This window comes from Danio aesculapii, chromosome 21 (genome assembly GCF_903798145.1).
Source record: "Danio aesculapii chromosome 21, fDanAes4.1, whole genome shotgun sequence".
Classification (NCBI taxonomy): domain Eukaryota; kingdom Metazoa; phylum Chordata; class Actinopteri; order Cypriniformes; family Danionidae; genus Danio; species Danio aesculapii.
In genome coordinates, this window is record NC_079455.1 from 6144032 (window position 1) to 6157253 (window position 13222).

The 13222-nt window shown below is 36.4% G+C and overlaps 1 protein-coding gene across 1 annotated transcript; it reads left to right on the forward strand.

Annotated features, from left to right (window-relative positions):
• Nucleotides 1-424: 424 nt before the first annotated feature.
• Nucleotides 425-11221, forward strand: LOC130215234 (glutaredoxin domain-containing cysteine-rich protein 2). The gene is made up of 3 exons (XM_056447148.1): nt 425-748; nt 8206-8415; nt 10960-11221. Exons 1-3 carry the CDS (start codon nt 425-427, stop codon nt 11131-11133), a joined length of 708 nt encoding a protein of 235 aa, XP_056303123.1. The 3' UTR covers nt 11134-11221.
• Nucleotides 11222-13222: the final 2001 nt, after the last annotated feature.

Sequence of the window (13222 nt, forward strand, 5' to 3'; positions counted from 1 at the left end):
TGGTTAGGGTTAGTGTAAGTTGGCATGTACTTGCAAAGCTTCTTATAGTCAGTTAAATGTCTGTTGAAGGAGCAGTATCAACAGATACTAAGCAGACAGTCTACTAATACTCAAATGGACCACCAAAATAAAGTGTTACCCATATTTATTATTCCAATTTTGCAGTGTAATATAGAGGTTTCTTAAATTCATTGCATGTGACACTTAAGCTTTAGAGACACTTGCTTCTCTGCTTTAACCATCATTATTTGATGAAACTGCAAGGTCTCCGTTTTCAACTGTTGTGCACAAGATCTCCTGCTCAATTATTCATCAGGGCTATAGAAAGCATCTGGACTCCCCTAGTCTCACCTCAGTACTTTTCTTTCCCAGTTTTTCCTCCTGTTCTTTACAAGACCAGTAGTAATTTCAGCTGAGAGAGACCATGGAGGAGCTCCAAAGGCAACCAGGCACCTTGATCGAAGACAAGCCTAGGAAGGTAAGGTTTAAGCTGGCCTCATCGTACAGTGGTCGGGTTTTGAAGCATGTGTATGAAGATGGACAGGAACTGGACAGTCCAGAGGAGCAGTACCCTCACAGCTTCATCCACACCAAGATGGAGATGGGACATTTATGTGACTTAGAAGATATGCAGGACCAGAGTTTGTACCCTCAGACAGGCCTGATTGCCCAGAGGATAAATGTCTATCGAGGAGTGGCAGGATGCAATTCTCTGGCCTGTGGAGACATCCCAGGAGGAGATAATAAAGTAAGAACACATTTGTGCTTTGAACTATTTAGTGACACTTTTCAAAAATTCATTAAAAAGGCAATCCAAACTGAAATCTTCACACCGCTCTGTTTTTGGCTAAATATAAAAAATAACACAAGTAATACCAGTAAGTTAAAATATACAAATGCATAATTTTCTCTAGTGTAATGGGGACCTTTCTATTTGTTTAGACCTGGCCCCAGCATGTTAAAGAGCCCCTATGATTGGTTTTTGAAAATGACCTTTCATGCAGTGTGTAACACAGCTCTAAGTGAAGTGAAATATCCAGCTAAGGCTTAAATCTGAAAGTGCACCGTGTATAAACTATTGATTCATCTATAGAAGAGTCGACTCAGAGTGGTTTAAATGAATCGTGTGGGTAACAAGCCTATAGCCGTGTTGGCGTGGCATTGACACAGAACTCAAGCCCCGCCCATTTGTTGCACGCACAGACCTGGGGAAATTAAAACCTCTGGCCCTGCCCACAAACACTGTAGAAGAAGAAAAAGAAGACAAACAATGTAGCAGATCCCGGTGAAGTGTGAGGGAAAGTTAGTGTTATTTTCCCTACCCAAAGGTGAGGCTGTGAAGAGTCAGTGGTTGAAGTTTATTTTTGCAAATGTAACCCAGCATTATAGCCCCAGCCTTGTGCTGTATTCCCATCATTTTACTGACAATGGGGGATTCGTCTGCCGTTTTTGTTAAAGGAAGGATCAGAAAAGACTATTGATTTATGGGACTTTGTCAGAGCTTGACAGGAACTTTACAGTACACAGTTCTTGGATCAGTTTTCTTCCTCCATTTCACAAGTGTAAGTAACTTAAGTGTAATCAAAATGGTTGCCGCATTGCTTTCTCTAGCTTGCAAATTACGTATTTATTGTGTTTTGTTACTTATAACCGCTTGTATTGTATGTGGTTAGCTCTTTATGTTCTCATGTCGCGTCTAAAACCACGTTGAAAATGCGGCACGTGCCCCTTTGTTTACGGATTTAAATGCGTTTGTGAGCTCGCGTTCCACAGCCGTTTGTCATTGCTATGGCCGCCATCAACTGTTCCTACACATGTGCGACGGTCAGGTTTCAAAATAGTTCAGCTTTTGCCACTGAATGTGTGTCATTGTTAAGAATTTATTGCTTTAATTCACTCCTGCATAGGGCTCACACGTACACTCTGCACCCTGACTACTTCAACAATGTTGATAAGCGGTGGAGGGGATTTCTCTTTGTCTCGCGCTGAATGCAGTCGACCAATCACAATAAGGCTGGGTCATTGGACCAATTAGCGCAGATTAGCATCGTGCTAAGGAGGGGTTTGAGAACAAATGATTCGCTTAACTAATCATATGGGAGTTGCTGAAATAATTAAGTAAAAATAAAGGCATATTATAAGACAATGCAAGTGTTTTTTGACCTTGCATCCATATCAGCCTGTTGTTGGAGACCCCCAAAACCAAAATATGACCTTTAAGAATTTAACAAGTCAGCCTGTAGTCTTCCGGAAAATAATAGTAGTTGTCATTGTTATTGTTATTATTTTAAAACTATTGATTCATTTATAAAAGAGTCGACTCAGAGTGGTTTAAATGAATCGTAGGGGTAACAAACCTATAGCCGTGTTGGCTTGACATTGACACAGAACTCAAGCCCCGCCCATTTGTGGCACACACAGACCTGGGGAAATTAAAACCTCTGGCCCCGACCACAAATACTGTAGAAGAAGAAAAAGAAGACAAACATTGTAGCAGATCCCGGTGAAGTGTGAGGGAAAGTTAGTGTTAATTTCCCTACCCAAAGGTGAGGCTGTGAAGAGTCAGTGGTTGAAGTTTATTTTTGCAAATATAACCCAGCATTATAGCCCCAGCCTTGTGCTGTTTTCACGTCATTTTTCGGACAATGGGGGATTCGTCGGCCGTTTGTTAAAAGAAGGATAAGAAAAGACTATTGATTTATGGGACTTTGTCAGAGCTTGATAGGAACTTTACAGTACACAGTTCATGGATCAGTTTTCTTCCTCCATTTCACAAGTGTAAGTAACTTAAGTGCAATTAAAATGGTTGCCTCATTGTTTTCTCTAGCTTGCAAATTACTTATTTAATTGTGTTTTGTTACTTATAACCGCTTGTATTGTATGTGGTTAGCTCTTTATATTCTCATGTAGCGTCTAAAACCACGTTGAAAATGCAGCACGTGCCCCTTTGTTTACGGATTTAAATATATTTGTGAGCTCGCGTTCCACAGCCGTTTGTCATTGCTATGGCCGCCATCAACTGTTCCTACACATGTGCGACGGTCAGGTTTCAAAATAGTTCAGCTTTTGCCACTGAATGTGTGTCATTGTTAAGAATTTATTGCTTTAATTCACTCCTGCATAGGGCTCACACATACTCTCTGCACCCTGACTACTTCAACAATGTTGATAAGCGGTGGAGGGGATTTCTCTTTGTCTCGCGCTGAATGCAGTCGACCAATCACAATAGGCTGGGTCATCGGACCAATTAGCGCAGATTAGCATCGTGTTAAGGAGGGGTTTGAGAACAAATGATTCGCTTAACTAATCATATGGGAGTCACTGGGATAATTAAGTAAAAATAAAGGCATATTATAAGACAATGCAAGTGTTTTTTGACCTTGCATTCATATCAGCCTGTTGTTGGAGACCCCCAAAACCAAAATATGACCTTTAAGAATTTAACAAGTCAGCCTGTAGTCTTCCAGAAAATAATAATAGTTGTTGTTATTGTTATTATTTCTTTATTTTACCCTACAAACAAGCACAACATATATATTAAGGTTTTACTGTACTGATATTATAATAAATAGAAAACCGTCAAATATATTCTTGAAAATATTTTATCTTAGTGAAGAAATGTAAAATATATTTGGAAACTAAGTAGATTATATATGCTAATTCAAAGCCTTCTGCTGCAAAGAAATATATTATGCTGTTCAACCAACATGCAAAAATCAAGAACAGAATGTGACATTATTTTCTCAATAACAGATTTTGACTGTCCATACTGTTTATAGTTATATAATGAAATAATTTGATAGAAGAAATTTAGAGTTAAGGTTTTTCTGAGATAAGTTGTTTTGTTCTTTGTGAATTAATGAATGTCAATTTTTTTTAACGTTTTCTTTCTTTTTAAAAATAATGTTTAATATAATTAGCTCTTTATTTAGGAGTAGGTAAACTTACAGTAAACTAACTGTAATATCTCAGGCTAATATTAGCTACATGTGTTACATGTGTTAATGTTAGGCTTGAGGTTATGTTCAGGATCAGTACTTTATATTAGATGACTGTAAAGTAAAGTACAGCTGAGTATCTTATAATTTTTATTAATAAATTATGACAATTTTAAGATTAAATCTTTCTTGAAAATGCTGTTTCAAAATCAAGTGAAACTTTCTAAGAACCTGGCTTTTAAAAGATTTGTTCTTTTCCTTCTTATTAATTCTTGTTGATATATTTATTATTTGTTATAATCAGGATTGCGCATTTAAAAAAACTCCCATCCTTATATGTAAAATTTGTAAAACTGTATTTTTCCCCACAATGGATATTTAGAAAACCTCTCTCTATTGAGGAAAGCAGCAGTGCTCTAATTTAACACACCACGTTCAGACCATCAGTTTTAGCATTAGCAGAGAGCACCATAAACTGAACCTTGTGTGTCAAACTTAAAACTAAAACATGTAAAACAAGTAAAACTAAAATCTAATCATTATTTTCTAATATTATTCACATTTTAGGGAAAATGGCCTTTTTCACAGTATCATCATTTCCTTCATATACATGGAATATTCCATACACTTTGCAATGGTACATGATACAGTATTAATGAAGGCGAAGTTTAGCAAATAACCAGTTGTTATAGGCAAAACTCAGTTTTCTTTGATTCCGTACACACACACTCATAGACTACGGGCAATTTTAGTTCATCCAGTTCACCTATAACACATGTCTTTGGACTGTGGGAAAAACCCATGCAAACATGGGGAGAACATGCAAACTCCACACAGAAATGCCAACTGACCCAACTGGGACTCGAACAAGTGATTTTCTTGCTGTGAGGCGACCTGCCACTCTGCCCTCATTATTTTTAGTTTAATTCTGGCACAGTGAATGCAATGAAATATTTCCAGATTGTGTTTCGTCTCCGTCTATGGTTATGCAATACTGTTACTAATTCATAGTTCCCAGATCTAATAATAGACCAACACGCCAGCAGAGCTTTTAAACACAGACATGGAATTGCATCCCATCTACACAAACATTTTCAGATTCTCTTCCATTTCCACTGCCTTACCTTTGTAAAAAAGTATAGAAAAGAGCATTATTCACATATACAGTGTGGTCTTGAACATAATCAAACAATGTGGATCCTTAAATAGGATTGAACGCTCTGTGGAGCTTAGATTTTCATTTAAATGTCACCTGTGACATGGTGTTGAAATACTGTCAGTGAGCCTCTGTTGTGCATATATCAAGGAAAGCTGACAGGATCTTTATCAATTAATCCAATGCAATCTATCAGCGGCTCACATTTTTTAAAAACCATGCAGCCTTGGTAAAGCGCAGATTTGCATCAGTGGGCATGTGTACTGACAAATAAATGCCTTGGCTCGAAATGTAGATTTTCTGGATGATGAATAATGATGTATTAATATGCAAATTAAGCATTACTTTATTATGAATTAATCAACCCAGGCTCATTCTGAAAACGTACCTCCACGGACGTTTCTGGAGACCACAAAATACGTCCCGGCGGCACGTTTTTCTGCAGTTTTAGTTTTTGTGAATCCGTCAGAGGTCGCCGTGTACGCTTTTCGAGATCTCAAATTTCCCACGCGAGTGCCATTCGCACCTGCTGCTCCCATGTAAACCCACCAGAGGCCGCTGTCGACTCACTTTTGGACAGACTTTCTGACTGACTGAGCGAACGATCGCCTGACCCACCCTCCCCCTTCCCTAAACAAAACCAATTTTATCGATTGACCCGCCTACCCGCTTCCCTAAACCCAACCAACACATTTCAAAAGCAATCCAAAAAAATAAAAGCCCTCGTCTGACTTTTTTTTTTACCACATCCTCACCCTGCTATTCACTTGTTTGTTTTATCGTTTTCACAATGGGCCTGTGTTGGAATTATGATTAAGGCTGTTCTAAGAAAGGAAAATGAAAGAATGAATGAATGAACTCAAATTACGGACTTCTGGTTCCCATGAGACACGTCTATTTCTGTAAATTTTCTCTAAAAATAAATCTTATTTCGTGCGTTAAAAAGTTAGCCAAGAAGTTATATACTGTACACTGAGGATGCCTTGAGCAAAATGGGTTAATTAAAATTTTTGGGTTCTATTTGTTCTATTAAAAGGCAAATCACAGCGTTCATCCACTCAATTCATCTTTATTTGTATAGCGCTTTTTACAAGTGAAGTTTATTTATAAACTAATTTCGAGAGGATCACGTGCTTGCAGCTGGTCCCGTATTATCCAATTTATGATTCACCAATCAGACAACTCCTAAGCCACTATAAATACCCTAAGTTCCATTTTACAGCCATCTTCGTTTTGAGGAATCCCCCCTTCCACCCCTACTCCTCCTTTCCTAGATGGGTGGCACGGTGGCCTAGTGGTTAGCACTGTTGCCTCACAGCAAGAACGTCACTGGTTCTAGTCATTACCAAGCCAGCCGATGTTTTTGTGTGGAGTTTACACGTTCTCCCCGTGCTCATGTGGGTTTCCCCCGGGTTCCCCGGTTTCCTCCCACCATTCAAAAACATGCTTAAGTTATTTGACGAATCCAAATCAACAACATAGACATGCTCCTAGTAAGTAGTTCTCTCTTAAGAGCAATCACTATCTGTTCATTAGTTACTACAGCAGGGGAGTTCTCGAGATCTACCTCAGCTCAAACTCCCCTCTTGCCTTGCAAACAGGAGGGAGCCCTGGGCTCGCGGATCATTTGAGCTCAGGGCTCTCTCCCGGGACAGCATGCCAAACAAGCTTTAGAAGGAGAGTGATCTAATGCTCTATAATCTATTTATCTTTTGATTAGCTTTATTTTTTATTTGATGAGCATCAATTAGATTGTTACCTTTGAAAGGGTTTGAGAGTTTTTTATATATTTAGAGGCACAGATGAACAGTGACAAACAAGTCTGTTGCAGTTTGTTGGATAAGCTGTTAACCCCTGTCAGTGTCTTTTGGCATTGGTTGGAGTTTCTTGCACTTGACTAAATATGTTCAATAGGCATATGTTGGACCATGGCACGCCTGAGCAGTGTGATATGATTTTCCAACAAACAGTAACAAACTCTGACTTTATCTGACCAGGAAATAGATAGGCTTCACATATACTGTACAGTATGTCTTTATAGCTCTGAGAAGGATTCTTAAATTAGTTGTAGAACAATAAGATTCCAATTGAGTTTTAATGGTTTGCTTTAGAGACGTTATATTAGTAAATATTCAATCACATGCCAAACATCAGTCGTTTTTTTCGTATTTTTACATAAATTAGTCACATGATCTTTGGAAATACAATATATTGATGTACAGTATATATAATATGATTTATCATAGCACGTCCAATTTGCCACTTTTTTGGTGCATGCCATTTTCATCTACATACCTTTAATAAAAAATAAGCAGTTGCATTGACACTGTTCTTTGCACATAGTGTCATTGTTTGTAAGGGACAATTTGATGAAGGTGTTTTCAGCAGGTCTGAAACAGCCTTCTCTTTCAGATAGTAAAGAATCATTTTGTGGAGGTCTTACACATAATCAAACAGCAACATAATGCACCAAAAAGGAAAACATCAAAACATGATGAATATATTTTTGTTCCCTAACTAATATACTGATGACTATAAATATGTCATGTCAGCTTATTTTTTTTTTATTTTATTTAATTGTTTTTAATTTTGAGAGAAAAAATGGGTCGCAGCCCAGTTTCAAAGAGACTATGCTCAAGTAAACAGGAGTTTTTCTAAAACCTGCTATGTAGGCAATAACTAAGAATCACAGATTTAAAAATTAATTACTTTTTTAAATAATTGCAGAAGCATTTTAGAAATGTTTTATAAACCAACATGAAAAAAAATACAGAGGTAGCATTTTAATATATTAGTCTGCTTTTATACTGCTTAATGTACACATAAAAATAGTCATACATTATTGTGTTGAATGGTCAAGTAAAATAAATACAAACTTGGCTACATACATACATAAAATGTAATTAATTTTTTGCAATGTTTCATATTTTTGTTCAATAGTGTTACACATTACTTACTATGTGTAAATAACATAGTTGTAAGAATCTGTCTAATTTACACTAGATGAACTATATTCTATGCAAACAACTAATAATGTACGTTTAAATGGTTTTGTGAGTGCTTCAGACATTTTCTATGTATTTTATTGGTAATCTGTGTTTGATTTTATAGGCACCAGTATTAGATTTCGGAAAGATTATCATTTACACCAGCAACCTGAAGATTATTCGAGCTTCTCACAGACGGGGAGAATCTGGGAAGAGTCCTCATCGCAGCAGGGACAGAAAAGAAAGTTCACCAAAACGGGAGTCCCGGAGCAAAGGGAGGCATAAAGCAACATGTTCCCAGCCAGAAGAACCCACCACAATGATGGAACAAAAGGTATCTACAGTCTGAATTGGACTGTTATTGCTTGTGTCTCACATCAAAATGATCTTCATATTTTTAATTACACAGATATATATATATATATATCTGTGTAATTAATAATTGAGGGGTTTAATAATTCTGACTTCAACTGTATATATATATATATATATATATATATATATATATATATATATATATATATATATATATATATATATATATACAGTGGTGTAAAAAGTATGTACCCCTACTGATTTCTTTTTTCGCATATTTGTCAGACTTTAAGATTTTTGATCATCAAACTAATTTAAATATTAGTCAAAGAGAACACAAGTAGGCAAATCATGCAGTATTGAAATGAATGTTTTTATTATTAAGAGAAAACAAAATACAAAATTACCAGCGATGTTTTTTCAAACGATTCAGTTCGATTTTGTGAACTGGTTCAACCGGCTTACTAGAAGAATAATAGAACAATTAATTCACTATTGGCCATCACTACAGTCAATCACCTGACTTGAACCTAATAAAAACTAATAACTAAATTTCGGAGTTAATAAACAGGATCCACAGAACCATCAATATTTGAAGACATGAACAATTTATGCAACTCTGTTTTCCATACAAGAGCTGTCTTGAAGATGTCAATACCAAATAAGGACCAGTTGGCAACCCTACAATGATCTCAAGTGTCATGATCTGGACAGCAGCTGTTGCTGATGATTGGTTAGAACAGTGTAGCAGTCAAACAATAAAATTAAATAAATGAATTAGAAAAGTAACAGTCACATAAGGGATAATTGCCAAAGCTACTGTGTCATGTCTCTTATACATATAGACCATTGTTTGAAAAACACTATTTTTAACATTTTAATCATATCGTTAATAGATTTTTTTTATAACAGTAATGAACCACTACATGAATTCTTACATAATACACTTTCATAGCCTTTCTTTTTTTTTTAATCAAAACTAAATGTAATTTTCTACATTAGCAAAGCACAAGCTACAACCCATAAAACATTATTTAAATTAAAATAGTGGCCAGTTAATATTTATGATGATAATTGTGGTAAAAATAAATATAGTTCATGGCAAATAATCAGAATAATAAATGCTGCATGTACACATGAACTCAAAGGTGTAGAGTTTTTTTAGTGTCATGATAAAATGTAATCAGTCTTTCTCTGATTATTGAAAAAAAGCATTATGGTTGTGATATTTCATACAAATAACATATTTAGGCTACAATTCTATTATCATTTATTTTTAGTTATGGCTATACATGCAGTTTAAAACATTTAAGTAAGCAAATAATGAAACATTGTTTATATTTATGTAAATATCTAGAATGAACAGTTATTATTTTTGGTAACTCTTTTGTTGATGTTGACTTTTTTTGCGATTTGTTTTTTTGTGGGACTTAAAGGTTTTATTCTGAAAACTGGGAGACAGTTTAACTGTTTAACTGACTTACTGGTGACTACGGGGAATTAAATAAATAAAAATAACCTTGGTTCACTTAGCTACACAATTAACTTTTGAACTTTTATGTAAAATATCTCATTCTTATTCAGGTCAGTATTAAATAAACTTGCATTTTTTTATGTGTTGCCTCTTAGTTTGTTAAAATATTTATCTTGTTGCAGATTCTGCACATTGTAAACTTTAACTGCATGTTTAGTACAGCTGGAGAGTATTTGTAGCGCTTCACTTTTTCCACTTTTTTTTATGTTACAGTCTTATTCTAAAATGGATTAAATTCTTTTATTTACTCAAATTTCTACACACAATACCCCATAATGACAATGTGAAAAAATATTTTTTTAAACTGTTGCAAATTTATTAAAAATGAAAAAATAAAAAAGACATCAGTATTCTCAGCCTTTGCCGTGAAGCTCTAAATTGAGCTCAGGTATATTCTGTTTCCACTGATCATTCTTGAGATGTTTCAGCAGCTTAATTGGAGTTCACCTTTGGTAAATTCAGTTGATGCCTTGAGTGGCCCAGCCAGAGCCCAGACCTAAATCCTATTAAACATCTCTGGAGAGATCTGAAAATGGCTGTACACTGTCGCTTCCCATCGAACCTGATAGAGCTTGAGAGGTACTGCAAAGAGAAATGGGCAAAAATTCCCAAAGACAGGTGTGCCAAGCTTGTGGCATCATATTCATTATAAACAGACTTGAGGCTGTAATTGCTGCCAAAGGTGCATCAACAAAGTATTGAGCAAAGGCTGTGAATACTGATGTACATGTAATTTTACAGGTTTTTTATTTTTGATAAATTTGCAACAATTTCAAAAACTCTTTTTTTCCACATTGTCATAATGGGGTATTGTGTGTAGAATTGTGAGAAAATAAATAAATTTAATCCATTTTGGAAAAGGCTGTAACGAAGGCTGTAAAAAAGTGAAAAAAAGGGAAAAAAGTGAAGCACTATGAATAATTTCCGGAAACACTGCCTGCTGCATGCTTTAAGTATGCACTTTGTTTTATCATTTTGATTGCTTGTGCACTTTCTGCTTTGTTTACATGCTTTTTTTTGTGTGTGCAGCCAGATGCAAGCTCCTGTGAACAGTGTGGAGGTTCGGGTTGTGCGCCGTGCTCACTTTGTCATGGCAGCAAACTGTCCATGCTGGCCAACCGCTTCAATGAGTCAATCAGAGAACTGCGCTGTCCAGCGTGTAACCCTGACGGCCTAGAGCGCTGTCAGTCCTGCACACACTAACACATATGGTGCTGCCAAGCCGTGTTGGGTGGAATTCAAACCCTTTGAATGAAAGTGACTTTTTGGATCAGCGTGTAAATACAAGAGCTTGAGGGCTTCTAAAAAAATGCAATGACAGTTAATACAGATTCTGTAGAAACCTGCTTAGGGGGTTAATATTAAATTAATATGAAACTGGGAGCTCAAATAAAGAAAGGTAGCAAGAGAAGAATAAAAAGAATAATTTCATTATTTTATGACAATTTGTACATGAAATCATTTATCAGCATGTCAGTTTCAGTTCCTGAAAGGCAGCTCTCTTAAAGGGCCCTATCATACACCCGGCGCAATAAGGCGCAAGACGTGTGTGCCCCGGCGTGTTGCTATTTTCAGACCTTAATTTTCCTATTTTCCGCCATGTTTTTTAAATAACATATCCATTTGTGCCACTTTGAGGACTCATGGGCGTTTCGGTGTAGAAAAGAGGTGTGTTAAGGTGCATTGTTGGCGCGTTGCTATTTTGAGGAACAAAAATAGAATGCGCAGTAGACCAACTTTGAGCCTAGATCAATAAAATAGAGCCCAAAGAGTTATCATATATAGGGCTCTGTTTTAACGGTCTAAGTGCAAACTAAAGAGCAGGGCGCAAAAGCATTAAGGGCATGTCTGAATACACTTTTGCTATTTTAAGGATGGAAAAATCTGCTCTGCGCCACGGCGCATGGTCTAACAGGGTTAAGCTTATTCTCTAAATGAGTTCTGGGTGTGTTTTGAGAATAAACCCATCAGAGACTCATTTCTCATTCCCTTTAAGAGTCAGTTGCTTCGCACCATGGCGCATTTGCTATTTACATGGCTGACTTTGTTAGTGTAAAAACTGAACACTTCACTAACAAGAAAACAGTTAAGCAGACCATCTGCAGCAAGAGAATAAAGAATGAGCCTCCTCTAATAGGCCTCTTTACTTTCACTTTCTCACTTTCCTGAATAAGTAAACATGTTGGACCAGCCTGATCTCACGAGAAAACGTAAGTATTTTACGTTTTGCTAGTTTAGTGGCTAATTCGTACGAATTTGTACGAGTTCAGTCATACAAAATTGTACGATTTTTAAAAGGAGGCGTGGCACCTAACCCCACCCCTAAACCCAACCGTCATTGGGTGATGAGCAAATCATACTAAATTGTACAAACTAGATCGTACGAATTCGTATGAATTAGCCACTAAATCAAAAAGTTACGAATTGCCGTGAGATTGCGTTGGTTGGACACACTTTGAAGACATCCATTAGCTGACATAATTAATTTAGTTTGTTAAGCACAAAGATTTGCTTCAAAACTATTTCTAAATTCAGTTCTAAATTCCAGCAAATGAATAAATAAACAATAATAACGAAGTGTGGTCAATTTTAGTTATATCCAAACACACGTCCTATGCCTCATATGGTCCTAAACCTGACAGGTGGACAAATCTAAGCCTTTTTTTAAATAAAACAAATATAAATATGCAAATAATAAATTATACTACTACTAATAATAACTATAGACAAAAGTTGGCGTGAATAAACTGAAAAAAGCCCCCCCGAGATGAAGGCATGGCCGCAGTGGTTTTTATCTTTATGTAGAAAATAATCATTTTTGTAATATTTTATTCCTTTAATTATTTTTCATTTGTAAAGATATTTGTGTATTGCTGTTCATCCTGTGTGTTTTAAGCAATGTTTAAGCTAAGCACACAACTAACGCACTCTGCGCTGGACTTTAGACCTGCTTTCAGGCGGTCTATTGCGCAGTCTATTTTAGTTCCTCAAAATAGCAATGCGCCAACAATGTGCCTTAACACACCTCTTTTCTAGACAGAAACACCCATGAGCCCACAAAGTGGCGCAAATGGATTTCCTATTTAAACAATGTGGCAGAAAATGGGAAATATAAGGTTGCGTCGGTCTGAAAATAGCAACATCTCATGGAAACATGTCTTGCACCTTATTGCGCCGTGTGTATGATAGGGCCCATAGTCTTAATCAAACACACCTGAACTAGCTATTCAGTGTACTGAAGAATACTAGAAAGTTCCAGCCAAGTGGTTCAAAGTGTTCCCACAGGAGTGGC

Bases quoted from the DNA above. Each gene is read 5' to 3' on its own strand.
- LOC130215234 (XM_056447148.1), top strand. From the start codon at position 425: ATGGAGGAGCTCCAAAGGCAACCAGGCACCTTGATCGAAGACAAGCCT. The intron at 749-8,205 runs GTAAGAACACAT...TTGATTTTATAG, and splicing joins TCCCAGGAGGAGATAATAAA to GCACCAGTATTAGATTTCGG. The intron at 8,416-10,959 runs GTATCTACAGTC...TTGTGTGTGCAG, and splicing joins CCACAATGATGGAACAAAAG to CCAGATGCAAGCTCCTGTGA.